The sequence below is a fragment of the Heloderma suspectum genome, chromosome 6 (assembly GCF_057233095.1).
Source record: "Heloderma suspectum isolate Gila_16-S chromosome 6, 16-S_ref, whole genome shotgun sequence".
In the NCBI taxonomy this organism is placed as follows: domain Eukaryota; kingdom Metazoa; phylum Chordata; class Lepidosauria; order Squamata; family Helodermatidae; genus Heloderma; species Heloderma suspectum.
This window is the reverse complement of record NC_139463.1, coordinates 125,711,246-125,726,467: the sequence shown is the minus strand read 5'-3', so window position 1 is coordinate 125,726,467 and position 15,222 is coordinate 125,711,246. Positions and strand designations below refer to the sequence as shown.

Below are 15,222 nucleotides of genomic sequence, written 5' to 3'. Positions count from 1 at the left end.
GGTTCAAATATGTACTCAGTCATAAAGGTCACTGAGTAAATTTGGGCCAATCACTTTCTCTCACCCTAACATAAGAACATAAGAAGAGCCCTGCTGGATCAGACCAAAGGTCCATCTAGTCCAGCATTCTGTTCACCTATTGGCCAACCAGCTGTCAACCAGGAACCCACAAGCAGGGCATGAGTGCAACAGCACTCTCCCACCCATGTTCCCCAGCAACTGGTGTACATAGGCTCACTGCCTCTGGAACTGGAGGTAGCACATAGCCATCAAGACTAGTAGCCATTGATAGCCTTTTCCTCCAGGAATTTGTCCAACCCCCTTTTAAAGCCATTCAAATTGATGGCCCTCACTACATCCTGTGGTAGTGAATTCCATAGTTTAACTATGTGCTGTGTGACGAAGCCCTTCCTTTTATCTGTCCCAAATCTCCCACCAATCAGCTTCATAGGATGACCCCTTTGGGTTCTAGTATTTTGAGAGAGGGAGAAAAATGTCTTCCCTATCCACATTCTACACACCACCATGCATAATTCTGCAGACCTCTATCTTGTTTCCCCTTACCCTCCTTTTTTGCAAGCTAAACACCCCCAGCTGTTGTAACCATCTCTCATAGGGGAGATGCTCCAGCCCCTTGAACATTTTTAGTTGCCCTTTTCTACACTTTTTCCAGCTCTACAATATCTTTTTTTAAGTGTGGTGACCAGAACTGGACACAGTATTCCAAGTGTGGTTGCACCGTAGATTTGTATAAGGGCAGTATGATATTGGCAGTTTTATTCTCAATTCCTTTTCTAATTATGCCTAGCATGGAGTTTGCCTTTTTTTTTTTTTTTTTACAGCAGCTGCACATTGGGTTGACACCTTCATTGAGCTGTCCACCACAGCCCCAAGATCTCTTTCCTGGTTGGTCGCCGCTAGCTCAGATCTCATCAGGCTATACAAAGACAACGAAGTTGTCATTTTTTGCCCCAACGTGCATCACTTTACACTTGCTTACATTGAACCACATTTGCCATTTCGATGCCCATTCTCCCAGTCATCTATCCAGTTGGAGAGATCCTTTTGGAGCTCTTCACAATCCTTCTTTGTTTTACCCACCCTAAATAATTTGGTGTCATCCACAAACTTGGCCACTTCGCTGCTCACTCCTAATTCCAGATCATTTATGAACAGGTTGAAAAACATTGGTCCTAATACAGATCCCTGTGGGACCCCACTATTTACTTCCCTCCACTGGGAGAATTTTCCATTTATTCCTATTCTCTGCTTTCTCGTCTTTAACCAGTTAAAGACCTGTCCTCTTATTCCATGACTGCTAGGTTTGCTCAGGAGTCTTTGGTTAGGGACTTTGTCAAAAGCCTTTTTGAAGTCCTAGTTGTTGTTGTTGTTGTTCAGTCGTTCAGTCGTGTCCAACTCTTCGTGACCCCATGGACCAGAGCACGCCAGGCCTTCCTGTCCTCCGCTCTCTCCCGGAGCGTGCTCAAGTCCATATTCATTGCATCCGTGATGCTATCTAGCCATCTCATCCTCTGCTGTCCCCTTCTCCTTTTGCCTTCAGTCTTTCCCAGCGTCAGGGTCTTTTCCAGAGAGTTTTCTCTTCGCATTAGGTGGCCAAAATATTTCAGCTTCAGGATCTGTCCTTCCAATGAGCACTCAGGGTTGATTTCCTTTAGGATGGACTGATTTGCCCTCCTTGCAGACCAGGGGACTCATAAGAGTCTTCTCCAGCACCACAGTTCGAAAGCATCAATTCTTCGGCACTCAGCCTTCCTTATAGTCCAGCTCTCACAGCCATACATTACTACTGGGAAAACCATAGCTTTGATTAGACGGACCTTTGTCGGCAAGGTGATGTCTCTGCTTCTTACTATGCTGTCTAGGTTGGCCATAGCTTTCCTCCCAAGGAGCAAGCGTCTTTTAATTTCATGGCTACAGTCACCGTCTGCAGTGATCTTGGAGCCCAAGAAAGTAAAATCGGTCACTGCTTCCAATTCTTCCCCTTCCATATGCCAGGAAGTGATGGGGCCAGATGCCATGATCTTAGTTTTTGTAATGTTGAGTTTCAAACCAGCTTTTGCACTCTCCTCTTTCACCCTCAACAAGAGGCTCTTTAGATCCTCTTCACTTTCTGCCATTAGGGTTGTATCGTCTGCATATCGGAGGTTGTTGATAATTCTCCCAGCAATCTTAATTCCGACCTCTGATTCATCCAACCCGGCATTTCTCATGATGTACTCTGCATATAAGTTAAATAAGCAGGGTGACAATATGCAGCCTTGTCGTACACCTTTCCCAATTTTGAACCACTCGGTTGTTCCATGTCCGGTTCTTACTGTTGCTTCTTGACCCTCATACAGGTTTCTCAGGAGACAGGTAAGGTGGTCTGGTACTTCCATCACTTTAGAATTTGCCACAGTTTGTTGTGATCCACACAATCAAAGGCTTTAGCGTAGTCAATGAAGCAGAAATAGACGTTTTTCTGGAATTCTCTTGCTTTCTCCATGATGCAGCGAATGTTGGCGATTTGATCTCTAGTTCCTCTGCCTCTTCGAAACCCAGCTTGTACTTCCGGTAGTTCTCGGTTCGCATACTGCTGAAGCCTAGCTTGTAGGATTTTGAGCATCACCTTGCTGGCATGTGAAATGAGCGCAATTGTGCGGTAGTTTGAACACTCTTTGGCGTTGCCCTTCTTTGGAATTGGAATGTAAACTGACCTTTTCCAGTCTTGCAGCCATTGCTGAGTGTTCCAAATTTGTTGGCATATTGAATGCAGCACTTTAACAGCATCATCTTCTAGGATTTTAAATAGCTCAGCTGGAATACTGTCATCTCCGCTAGCTTTGTTGTTACTAATGCTTCCTAAGGCCCACTTGACTTCCTAAACAATATTGTTCTTTACAGCATCGGATTTTCTTTTCACCACCAGACACATCCACAGCTGAGTGTCCTTTTGGCTTTGGCCCAGCCGCTTCACTCTTTCTGGGGCTCCTTGGAAATACCCTCTGCTCTTCCCCAGTAGTATATTGGACACCTTCCGACCTGAGGGGCTCATCTTCCGGCGTCATCTCTTTTAGCCTTGTGATACGTTCCATGGGGTTTTCTTGGCAAGAATACTGGAGTGGGGTGCCATTTCCTTCTCCAGTGGACCACATTTTGTCAGAACTCTCTGCCATGACCTGTCCGTCTTGGGTGGCCCTGCACGGCATAGCTTATGGCTTCACTGAGTTACGCAAGCCCCTTCGCCACAACAAGGCAGTGATCCATGAAGGGGAAGTCCTAGTAAACAATGTCTACTGGATTACCCCTGTCTCCATGTTTATTGACCCTCTCAAAGAACTCTAAAAGGTTAGTGAGACAGGACTTACCTTTGTGGAAGCTGTGTTGATTCCTTTTCAGCAGGGCTTGTCCTTCTATATGCTTACTAATTTTATATCTAATAATGCCTTCAAGCAATTTACCTGGAACAGACATTAAGCTAACCAGCCTGTAATTTCCCGGATCCCCCCTGGATCCATTTTTGAAAATTGGTGTTACATTGGCCATCTTCCAGTCCTCTGGTATAGAGGCTGCTCTTAGGGACATGTTGCATATTTTGGTTAGAAGATCATCAATTTCATATTTGAGTTCTTTGAGAACTCTAGGATGGAAACCATCTGGCCCGGTTATGTATTTGCTTTCAATTTATCCATAGGGTTGAGAACTTCATCTTTTGTCATCACTGTTTGCCTTAGTTCCTCCAACTCCCTGAAAACATCAGTTCAGGCACAGGTATCTGTCCTATATCTTCTGCAGTGAAGACAGATGAAAATCATTCTTTCAGCTTCTCTGCAATCTCCTTGTCCTCCTTTAACTCCATTATCATCCAGTGGTCCAACTGCCTCCCTAACTGGTTTTCTGCTTCTGATATATTTAAATAATTCTTTATTGTTGGCCTTGATGTTGTTAGCTACATGTTCTTCAAACTGCTTTTTTACATCTCTTCTCGCCACTTGCATCACCTTTTGTGCACGCTTGTGCTCCCTTTTGTTTTCCTCACTTGAACAAGATTTCCATTTTCTGAAGGAAGCCCCCTTTTCTCTAATAGCTCCCTTAACACTGCTCGTTAACCATGCCCGACCTCTTGGATTTGGTGCTACCTTTTCTGACCTCTGCTATACATTTTAGCTGGGCTTCTATTATTGTGGCTTTGAGTAATCCCGAGCATTTTGAGGGGATTTAATCCTCTTGACTCCTCCTTTTAACCTATCCTGCAAGGTTGTTGTGTGGATAAAAGTGGGGAGAAGGGAATCATGTATGTTGCTCTGGGGAACGGTACAATGTAAAAATGACAATAAAATTGAATAACGATGCTCCCAAGTCCCTTGAACAAAGGCCAGAATACAAATGTGATAAACACATAATACAAATACTATAAATATTAAAACAAATGCCATGAACAAATTATAATACCACATTGCAATGGCAACAAAAACGCAATGAGGTGTAATTAACAGTGAATTCAGTGGCAAGATAGCACAACAAAGCACAGTGTCATACGATGAATCATACAACGGAATGGCACATCCTTATCCAGTCAAATAGACAAAAATTTGGTAAAATGCAGAGAGCAAAAATGCTTCTGTTCGCCCCACCCCCAATCAATAGTTATAGGTTGCCCTAGAATGAAAACTCTCGTGAAAATTAATACCAGTAAGATTCAAGAAGGTGCCGAGGTCAGTTTCTAGGAAGATTTACGGAGCGTTCCTATTCATGTTTACTCGGAAGTAAGCCCCTCTAGTTTCAGTGGGTATTTGTGCAGGCGATTGCAGCCTGTCTACCAGAATTGCGATAGCCACATGCAAAATCGGTTGCAATTTCTATTTTGTTGGTTGGGGTCTTTAGGTAGACGGGGGTTGACTTGAACAACACGCACTTAAAAATAGTTAATCAGTGGGAAGTAACGGGTAAGCGACATTTTAGTGTATTATCAAATAGTCAAAGCGAAAAGGAAGCGACAGCTGCCTCCTCGTTAGTATAGTGGTCAGTATCCCCGCCTGTCACGCGGGAGACCGGGGTTCAATTCCCCGACGGGGAGGACGATGTATTTTGAAGAAAAAAAAGAGGATCGTGTATATTCTCGGTACAAGCGATGCTTAAAATTATTCGACGTAGAACGGCGTGCTTCCCGCTCTGAAGCAACAACGTTAAAAGTCGTATTAAAAAGTATCTGTAAACCAGGCTAAGATATGTTTATGGACAAGAGCAGAAAAGGGGCAACTTGATCTTCCTGGGGGTGGGAGCACTTTTTCTGCGAGGAGTGGGGAAGATGACTAAGGAGCGAGGCATGATCGAAGCTTATAAAATTAAGCCTTGTGTGGAGAGAATGGATCGGGTGATATTTTTTCACATCATGACTAATTAATTTCTGGCATTCTCTCCTACAAAACATGGTAATGGCAATTAGTTTAGATAGCTTTAGAAAGGGACTAAGAAATTATAGAGTTCTTAGACTGGCATTAGCCAAGATAGCGACATGGAAACTCAGTGGTAGCGTACCTTTGAATGCACATTGCTGGAGCTGGGGGCAAACAGCAGGATAAGGCTGTTGCCCGCCCGTGAAAAACAGGATGCTGGGGGATTTTTGTCTGATTTGACTTAGTTTCTCCCTTATATTTGATTTCGGCCAAACACCCATGAATGTTCTCACCTCTATCTACCTCCAATAAAATGTATATCGATTAAAATGCTGTCAGTGCGTTTTGCCAAAGCCAGTCTTCTCCTTTACTCTGCCAGAATATTTGTTTAAACTGATATCCAGGTGTTTCAAGATGGAGGATATAACATTTACTTAGAAAACTCTGGCAGCGGTGGGATTCGAACCGGTACCCCGGAGCGGCTGGAGCCTTCATCCAGCGTTGTAGACCGCTCGGCTAAAGTACCTACAGACATACGCCCTCTCTCCTCATTTTTTTTACTTTCAAGATCGCTCTTCTGCTTTTTGTTGATCCACCAATGTCACATATGTGAAACTGCCCCTTTCTCTTAACATTTGCTTTTGGGTGTAGTCGCCTCACATTATAATATTAGTTCAGATGATGCTGTGTCCTGATTGGATGAAAGAAAAGGGGCGTTTGCTATTGACTAATCGTGTTCCAGGGCGGCATATTTTCAAAATCCTTTGTTTCCTCTAAGGGGAATTGTTCCCGAATTAAAACTGTGATGATTTAGAGATCACAGCCTCACATACCGCAAACTAGCAGATCAGCCATGCAATTTCATACAGTATCTTGCAGCCTCGTGCTTCGACCCTATGTGGATTTTACTGGGAATTGAATCTTACGTGATTGGAATCGGGGTGTTGAATTAAGGGACTTTCAGCTCTTGCATGTTCATGAACCATCTGCTCCAAAAGAAAAATGTATTCTGGCGGACCAGCGCTTTGCGAACAGGTTGTGAGATATTGAGGGCCGGAGGGGGGAAGTAGGGAAGACCTAAGGAAGAAATCGAGATGCTGGACGTGGTTCTGCAAACCACGTCCAATCCCTGCGCAGCGCGCCGCAAATCACGTCCAATCCCTGCGCAGCGCGGAAGATTCAAATCGAGCAAGTGATTGGTTGTTGTTTTCAGCCAATCAAAATAGAGTAAGTAGACTATAAATAACCCACCAGTCGCCCTTGTCAGTTAACTGTTCGTGGCTGTTTTACGGGAGAGGTGGGTTTTGTTTTGCTGCGCTTCGTAAAGCTTAAAAAATGGCTCGCACCAAGCAGACGGCTCGCAAATCCACCGGCGGGAAGGCGCCCCGCAAGCAGCTGGCTACTAAGGCGGCTCGGAAGAGTGCGCCGGCTACCGGTGGTGTGAAGAAGCCCCACCGCTACCGCCCTGGGACGGTCGCCCTCAGGGAGATCCGCCGCTACCAGAAGTCTACAGAGCTGCTCATCCGGAAACTGCCTTTCCAGCGCCTGGTGCGGGAAATCGCCCAAGATTTCAAGACTGACCTGCGCTTCCAGAGCTCTGCTGTGATGGCCTTGCAGGAGGCGAGCGAGGCCTACTTAGTTGGTCTTTTTGAAGATACCAATCTGTGCGCCATCCACGCCAAGCGGGTCACCATCATGCCCAAGGACATCCAGTTGGCTCGCCGCATTCGCGGAGAGAGGGCTTAATGCGCCCAAACTCGGAGGTTCTTCCCTTATAAACCCAACGGCTCTTTTAAGAGCCACCAAATATTCATAGAAAAGTGCTGGGGATTGCTATTTCTTGGTTATAAACTACTTTGGAACACTTTCCACTGGTACTTTAAAGCAAAAACTGAGTCTAGTGTCACAAAAATGCAATAAATACTATAAAAGGTTAGGCCATAATGTGTTTAAAATGCTACAAGATTGGCTTCCACTGTTTTGGTGATTTGTGATATAATACTTTCTCCCCCCCCGATAAATGGTAAAACTATATCACAGAAGCCCCAAGTGGCCACAACCGTCTTTTGTGCTTGGTGCAAAATAGGTGAGACTTGGAAATTCACATAAACAAGATACTGGTAAATGCCAGGTCACTTGGGTAGGGCAGATTTCCTTGTAGGGAGATGTATGTTGCACCTGTATTAATTCTTAGGGAAAATGTAGAAACTCAAACCACTCAGCTAATGTTTCTTAGGCTTTAATGTTTTCAACTCGGGAAATTGTTTTAAAATAAGTTTCACAAGTCACTGTGGAAGATTACAACTAACTGGGAAATCACTGGAAAAAAGATTTTCTCACCCACTACTTAGACATTGCCATCTCTCCTTGGTGGCTAAGGGCAGATAAAATTGGGTCAACGCCCCTACTCCGTGGCATATTGTGCTAATTTATTCAATTTAGCAAAAATTGATATTCAACCTGATCCAAGTGCACTTCAAAAAATTTATGCTTATATGCTAGAGAGAGTGTGCTATGCAGGTTGAACTCCATGCAACAATTGACTTAACTAGGCAATCAGTTTGGATTACTGTAGTGTGCTCTATGTAGGGCTGCCTCTGAACAGTGCTTAGAAACTTCAGCTGGTTCAAAGAGCTGCTGCCAGACTGTTGACTGGGGCTGGCTACAGGCAGCATACAACTCCCCTGCTAAAACAGCATCATTGGCTCCCAGTCTGCTTCCGGGCACAACTCAAAGTGCTGGTCATTTTCCCTATGAGCCTACTTGTGCCCTGAGATCTTCAAGGCCCTTCTTGCGGTCCCGCCACCATCACGGGCACGCAGGAGAGGGCCTTCTCGGTGGCTGCTCCAAGGCTCTGGGACACCCTTCCCAGGGAGGAGAGTGTGGTACCCTCCTTGATATGCTTCTGCAGGCATGTAAAACCTTTTTTGTTCCAGCAGGCCTTTGGGGATAGCTAGTCTGGAGCTGTGAGAATATGGTGGATGGATATTATGGTTTTTCTTGTTTTTTAGAACATTTTTAACATTTCTATATTTTATAAAAATTTAATATTGTTGATGATTTAATTATAATTTTAACTTTTGTATACTTCTATGTAAAGGTTTTAACTGTACAAGTTTTAATGTTGTAAGGCTGCCTTGAGTCCCAGTATTGGGACTCAGAAAAAGGAGGGAAATAAAAAAAATGTAATCAGGGCCCTTTGCTTTGAGGTTGTTCAGTCATGTCCGACTCTTCATGACCCCATGGATCATAGCACACCAGGCCTTCCTGTCCTGCGCTTTCTCCCGGAGCGTGCTCAAGTTCATATTCATTGCATTGGTGATGCTATCTTGCTTTGAGGTAGCCTACTCCAAATGTTTGTGAAATGCATGAGCCAGCAGTACTAGACTTTCTTTGTAGAACCGATTGAAGTACATTTCTGTCTTAAGAGCAGGAGCTTCCTAGAGCCTGCATATAGTTGCAACTACATTTTATTGTAAACCTGAATGTTCCTTTCAACAGCTAAAGTAACATTAAATTTTTCTCCTGTAAAATGCACCAGTAGTATTTTATTAGCCCTCATTAACTTTTATTAAAATAGCACCCCTACAGTTGATGTACTTAGCACATCCCCTTAAGAACAATGGGAAATGAATTACCACCTTGGGTTGGGCTGCAAGGTTACAAGCATGTTCCAGTAGATTTTTACCAAATAAACGGAAAGGCTTGGGGCAAGGAAGGATTTAGCACCAAAGGCCTTGCAAAAACACTTATAACCATGTGAACAGAAGTAGATCAAGCTCTTTTAAAGAGAACGTGGGTGGCTCTTAAAAGAGCCTTTGGTCTTCAAGAACTAATCTGTTCTCAGGAAGTTTACTTGGAGCTGGTGTACTTGGTCACCGCTTTGGTGCCTTCGGACACGGCGTGCTTGGCCAGCTCCCCCGGCAGGAGGAGGCGCACTGCAGTCTGGATCTCGCGGGACGTGATGGTGGAGCGCTTGTTGTAGTGGGCCAGGCGGGAAGCCTCGGCGGCGATGCGCTCGAAGATGTCGTTCACGAAGGAGTTCATGATGCTCATGGCCTTGGAGGAGATGCCGGTGTCCGGGTGCACCTGCTTCAGCACCTTGTACACGTAGATGGAGTAGCTCTCCTTGCGGCTCTTCTTGCGCTTCTTGTCGCCCTTCTTCTGCGTCTTGGTGATGGCTTTCTTGGAGCCCTTCTTGGGAATCGGCGCCGACTTGGCTGGCTCGGGCATCCTGACTACTCAGCAATTCTCTCCGCAGAACAGACAGATCTGATTTCGAACAACCTGAGGCCTCTTCTATTTATACCAGCTTTATGCAAACGAGCTATTTCAGCTCTTTTGCTGCCTATTGGCTGTTGAAACATGCAAAGAAAGGTGTTTGAAATGCTGCATTTCTATTGGCCAGGAAACCCATCTTCGTTATTGGTGTAAGGGTTAAACCTCCGATTGGTTATATTTGGAAGTCACAGTTTTATTGGTCAGCGGGGAAGTGTAATGGTTATCCAATCAAACTTGCCAATTTGAAGCCGCAGACGAAATTAAGCAAATAATTTCAGGGAAGCATAATATAGAAATAGAGTCATCAGTTGCAAACAAGCTCTAGATGTAGGATACATGTTATCGGTTATTACTCAATTAAAAACGACCAGATTTCTCTTTTGAGAAATGAGATACTCTCAGAGGAAAACTGTCCCCCGCTTTGCTAATAAAGTTGCTGACCGCTTCTTTCTTCGGGTGAGTCTTTGCCTTTCCCTTATTACCACTGAAAAATGGAGGATTACACATTCTAGTGGGAAATACTTCGCTTTGATCACTTTTCTGTTAAAATTTTGTTCAACTTTTCGTTGTTCCGTTTTCTCATTTGTTTCCGGTATTCTCTGTATCTTTGTCTACAAAACCTTTGTTAAGCTACTTTTTTTAAAGAGCCTTTTTCTGGGTTCTGCTTCTGAAGGCTGACAGGAAGGGAGGCGGAAGGTGTGGGCGCCAGGCTCAGTCGTGGCGTGTTGCCTTTTAGAATTCCCGCTTTACATCTTGATGCTGGAAGAAACTGTAGGGTACAACTTTCTCATCACGAATGAATTCGTAGCTCCCCCCTCACTTTGAGAACGATATCGACAGCGCAGTACTGTGTGTCTACTCACAAGTAAGTGGCGTTGGTTTCAATGGGACTTACTCCCCGGTGGGCGTAGGATCGTAGCCTAAGGCATTGGAGAAGTGTATGTGATCTCTCTGGCAGTCGCCCTAATAAGGAAAACACTTATTTTGCCCTCATCTCGAATTACAAGGATACCCCAAAAGTTGAGGCATGCTTTGCAGGAGGGGGCGAATACTGCTAGGAATCAGTGGTACTAATGCTATACATCTGTTAGTGTTTTAGGCGCCACAAGTATCTTTGTTTTTATTTAGGGTTTCATAGTTCAGTCTCCTACGGGGGGAAAAGGAAAAGTAATGGAGATGCCGGGGATCGAACCCGGGGCCTCATACATGCAAAGCATGCGCTCTACCACTGAGCTACATCCCCAACCCTGTTGGCCGAAAAGACACACATCCCATTTAAGAAAACATTCCAGAGAAATCACCACCGTTTATTCCACCCCCTCACTATTCATCAAAATTAATTCCCAAAGGACCACGAATTACCAGGAACAGGAGAAAAAAACCGAAGAACCCATATGAAATTTTTTTACTCCTTAAGGCAGGTTTACGGGGCCTCCACCCACGTAACATTCGTAGTTCTGGCGATCCAAAATATAGCTTAACCCCTTTTTGCCAACTACAGAAACCACGAACAGCTCTTTCTAAGAGTAAGTGGGTGGCCCTTAAAAGGGCCTTTGTTCTGCTGGCTGCGAATAAGCCGACAGTTTAGCCGCCAAAGCCGTAGAGAGTGCGGCCTTGGCGCTTCAGGGCATAGACCACGTCCATGGCCGTCACCGTCTTCCTCTTCGCGTGCTCGGTGTAGGTTACGGCGTCACGAATCACGTTCTCCAGGAAAACCTTGAGGACGCCACGAGTTTCCTCATAGATAAGGCCAGAAATACGCTTCACGCCACCGCGGCGAGCCAGACGACGGATAGCAGGTTTAGTGATCCCCTGGATATTATCGCGAAGCACCTTCCTGTGCCTTTTGGCGCCTCCTTTTCCGAGTCCCTTCCCGCCTTTACCGCGGCCAGACATCCTCCCGAAGAGAACTTCTCAAATACTTTTGGAGAAAAACTACGCGCAAGCTATAACTGAGTTTTTATAGCAGTATATCCGACCAGAGGGAAAACTGCAGTTGTATCGTTTTCGCGCCTTTTCTTACCAGTCAAGCAGTCAAATCTCGCCATGGTCTTCATGATACGCAGTCTAAGTGCTTTTTGGGGACCGAAGAACAGCAGACAGACTCTCCAATCTCTCAAGGGCTTATTTCTTCCAATAAGAACACTAACCCTAATTTCCTAGAAAGGAATTGCTGGAAATGTACATTCATTTTGAAAAATGAAATAAATTGCGTTACAGTCTGCAGGAGGCGGTACACCACTCTGATATTTAAATTAACCCAATCAAACTGGAGCACTAGCACAAGAATGCTGGCTTATTTTATATTTTTAGTATTTTATTTTAGTATTTTAAGGCAAAACCTTCACAATAGTGGTTTATATAAAACTACACACACACACAATCATAAAATACGATGTCACGATTATAATAAAACAACTATTTAAGAGCAGTATAATCTAATAAAGATTGAAGGCAAAAGGAGAAGGGGACGGCAGAGGATGAGATGGCTAGACAGCATCACCAATGCAATGAACATGAACTTGAGCACACTCCGGGAGACAGCGGAGGACAGGAAGGCCTGGCGTGCTGTGGTCCATGGGGTCACGAAGAGTCGGACATGACTGAACAACAACAACATAATCTAATAACAGGTTTAATTCCACTACTGCTACAAATATAACAAAGATTCCAAAATCCACCTTTCTTAGGATCAACCAAAATGTCTGAAAATAGTGAGCAAGCTTTCAAGTTCTTCAGGCTGGAAGTTAAGCAAAGCAGGGGTGAAGGTGATATGGAGGGTTCCAGTTACACCCCAGGATGCTGGGACAAAGAAACCCAGGCAATAGCCAATTCACAATTTTTAAACATATAAAATCCAACAGTTACCAGGAACTGTCTCTAGCCTTAATAAATACACACCAGTTCCTTATAAGGTAGAGAGAAATATAGTTTTTTTTTTAAATATTAGCAAAGGTGGAGATTAATTTTGGGTAATACACTTGGTAAAAGAAATAAAGTCAGCAGTAGCCAAATTGGGTAGCATTAGCTAGTGGTTGGATGAAATTTATGATTTGAGGGTTCATTCCCCAAGTAACCTTAACCAGTCCCCACACCTGGAAAAAACGTGGCTGGTTTAGAGATGTGAGCAGTGGTAATTAGCTTCGTGAAATCTGCACTTTTCAACACATGTTATGTTTGGAAGGGCGCCCCCTTTAATTCAGTGTATTCCTGGTTAATATAGCAGTCAGCATCTTTATCTGATATGCGAGACATGGGGTTTGATTCTCCAACAAGGAGAAGAAAAGGATTTCTGGGTGGGTGGGCTGCTTTCTTTTTAAAGATGAATTTTCTCCTTTAAGGATCTTTTAAAATAAAATATTCTTACTGAGATAAGACATTTATTAAGAAATTCACTAAACAGGCCTCTGGCAAAATACCAGATGAGGCAAACTGCTTTCCCAGCATCTAAGATTTTGTTGTTGTTGTTATTGTAATGGTTGTAAAGGGATTCACCAACTTCCCAAGATTTTACTGCTCAGATATAAAGCAGAAAACTCCGGATTCAATCCTATGTTAGAAATTAGAAACAGGAGAACAGACAAGTGAATTATTAGGATAGAATCTCCAGAGGGGTAGTCAAATTAATCTATTGAAGCAAAATCAACAAACACTTTTGTGGCACCTTAAAAGATGAATGGCACAATTCTATGCATGTTGTAGGACTTTTCTGCTTAAACATACATAGGATTACACCCTAAGACATTTATTCATAGTTTGCTTAGTCTTTAAAGTGCTATTAGATGCTTTGTTTTTCCTGTAACAGAGTTTCTAATCTCTACCCAAGTGCTGAGAGAGAGAATGAGGGATTAATCCGAGAATTAACTAAAAACTGCACTGAATATAGATTTTCTATGGTAAGGAAGTGAGTTAGCTGCCCTCTAGTTCTTTGCAGTTTCTCAGATCAGAAATTGGGATTAGCAATATCTATAGAGCCATCTGGGTTCTGGTCCCCACTTGGCCATGGAAGCTCTCTGGGTGACTTTGGACCAGTCACAGGCTCTCAGCCCAACCTACTTCACAGGGTTGCTGTGAGAAGAAAATGGAGAGGAGGATAATGTAAGCTGCTTTAGGTTCCTTGCAAGAGGAAAAAAGGTGGGATATAAATTCAATACATAAGTAATGGTGGGAGGGGGAACACAAGTACACAGAACAGTGATGAGATTTGGAAATTAATCTCCATTAAAAAGAAAATTTGTCCTGTATGGAATGGAGAAAAAAGCAGTTGCAGGTTCTACTGAGATCTGAACTCATATGGATTCAAAGTCCAGAGTGCTAACCATTACACCATACAACCTTGCAAATGTTTCTCTGCAGATGTGTTATCAGCCCTAGGAACTATAAGACAGGAAATTATATCACCAATAATTAAAACATATTTGAAGTCAGTCATTGTGTTATTTGGGGGAAAGGGGACTAGGCTGGTGGTGATAGGTTTCCTGTGTTTATCATTATAAGATTGGTTTATTATTACAGTAGCCATGCTTTGGAAATTCCCTGTGCGAGATTTTTTTCAACCATCAGAGAACCGAGTCTAAAAACACCGACAAATAACAAAGCATTAAAATGCTATTTAGACTACAGCCCTGTACAAATTTACTTACTAGCAAGTACCAATGAGAGACCTTTTGTGTAAATAAGATCACACCAGGACATTTTTGTGGTTTATTTGTTGCTTTTCAAGTAACGTTTCTCAAAGGAGCAGTTCCCCCAGTTCTCAACTTATTCCACCCCCTTGAAGTGTTTCCTTCACTTTTTGTAAGAGTTTTAATACAGTGAACTACATTCCTAGTGAAATGATTTTGAGTTCTTGTGGGAATGCGTTGATGCCTTTTATTACACGCTACAAGCCGTGGTGAGCGACGTTTGCAGTTCAGCGAGATGCGATTTGGAACACAACAAAAAGACAACCCAACCTAGTGACTCGCGTCTTTCACGGGAAGGGGTGTGTGGCTCTTAAAAGAGCCGTTGGGTTGAAGGTTAAGCAACTTTCTCTTCTCCCAAGTTACTTGGAGCTGGTGTACTTGGTCACCGCTTTGGTGCCTTCGGACACGGCGTGCTTGGCCAGCTCCCCCGGCAGGAGGAGGCGCACTGCGGTCTGGATCTCGCGGGACGTGATGGTGGAGCGCTTGTTGTAGTGGGCCAGGCGGGAAGCCTCGGCGGCGATGCGCTCGAAGATGTCGTTCACGAAGGAGTTCATGATGCTCATGGCCTTGGAGGAGATGCCGGTGTCCGGGTGCACCTGCTTCAGCACCTTGTACACGTAGATGGAGTAGCTCTCCTTGCGGCTCTTCTTGCGCTTCTTGTCGCCCTTCTTCTGCGTCTTGGTGATGGCTTTCTTGGAGCCCTTCTTGGGAATCGGCGCCGACTTGGCTGGCTCGGGCATCCTGGCTGACCTCGCCTCAATCGACAAAACGAGAAATAAGAGTTCTTCCCGCCGCCTCTCGTATTTATACGAGCCTTATGCATATGAGCGCCTCAAATTCCCGCGTTCTTATTGGTCGAT

The 15,222-nt window shown here is 44.1% G+C and overlaps 4 protein-coding genes and 2 non-coding genes across 6 annotated transcripts; 2 read left to right on the top strand and 4 right to left on the bottom strand.

The window, feature by feature from the left end:
• The first annotated feature begins 5,005 nt into the window (after positions 1-5,005).
• Positions 5,006-5,077, top strand: TRNAD-GUC (transfer RNA aspartic acid (anticodon GUC)). Its single transcript has one exon. It is a non-coding gene; the product is annotated as a tRNA-Asp (tRNA).
• A 1,396-nt stretch (positions 5,078-6,473) lies between these two features.
• LOC146343068 (histone H3) lies at positions 6,474-8,413 on the top strand. Its single transcript, XM_084806612.1, has one exon. It carries the CDS (start codon positions 6,732-6,734, stop codon positions 7,140-7,142), a length of 411 nt encoding a protein of 136 aa, XP_084662738.1. The 5' UTR covers positions 6,474-6,731; the 3' UTR covers positions 7,143-8,413.
• A 688-nt stretch (positions 8,414-9,101) lies between these two features.
• LOC146343067 (histone H2B 7-like) lies at positions 9,102-9,729 on the bottom strand. Its single transcript, XM_084806613.1, has one exon. It carries the CDS (start codon positions 9,627-9,629, stop codon positions 9,249-9,251), a length of 381 nt encoding a protein of 126 aa, XP_084662739.1. The 5' UTR covers positions 9,630-9,729; the 3' UTR covers positions 9,102-9,248.
• Positions 9,730-10,349: 620 nt separating this feature from the next.
• LOC146343065 (histone H4) lies at positions 10,350-11,620 on the bottom strand. Its single transcript, XM_084806614.1, has one exon. It carries the CDS (start codon positions 11,571-11,573, stop codon positions 11,262-11,264), a length of 312 nt encoding a protein of 103 aa, XP_084662740.1. The 5' UTR covers positions 11,574-11,620; the 3' UTR covers positions 10,350-11,261.
• Positions 10,849-10,920, bottom strand: TRNAA-UGC (transfer RNA alanine (anticodon UGC)). The gene has a single exon. It is a non-coding gene; the product is annotated as a tRNA-Ala (tRNA).
• A 2,747-nt stretch (positions 11,621-14,367) lies between the features above and the next one.
• LOC146343064 (histone H2B 7-like) lies at positions 14,368-15,117 on the bottom strand. Its single transcript, XM_084808694.1, has one exon. The coding sequence runs from the start codon at positions 15,100-15,102 to the stop codon at positions 14,722-14,724; it is 381 nt and encodes a 126-aa protein (XP_084664820.1). The 5' UTR covers positions 15,103-15,117; the 3' UTR covers positions 14,368-14,721.
• Between the last annotated feature and the right edge of the window lie 105 nt (positions 15,118-15,222).

Coding starts and splice junctions, on each gene's coding strand:
- LOC146343064 (XM_084808694.1), bottom strand. CDS start 15,102: ATGCCCGAGCCAGCCAAGTCGGCGCCGATTCCCAAGAAGGGCTCCAAG.
- LOC146343065 (XM_084806614.1), bottom strand. CDS start 11,573: ATGTCTGGCCGCGGTAAAGGCGGGAAGGGACTCGGAAAAGGAGGCGCC.
- LOC146343067 (XM_084806613.1), bottom strand. CDS start 9,629: ATGCCCGAGCCAGCCAAGTCGGCGCCGATTCCCAAGAAGGGCTCCAAG.
- LOC146343068 (XM_084806612.1), top strand. CDS start 6,732: ATGGCTCGCACCAAGCAGACGGCTCGCAAATCCACCGGCGGGAAGGCG.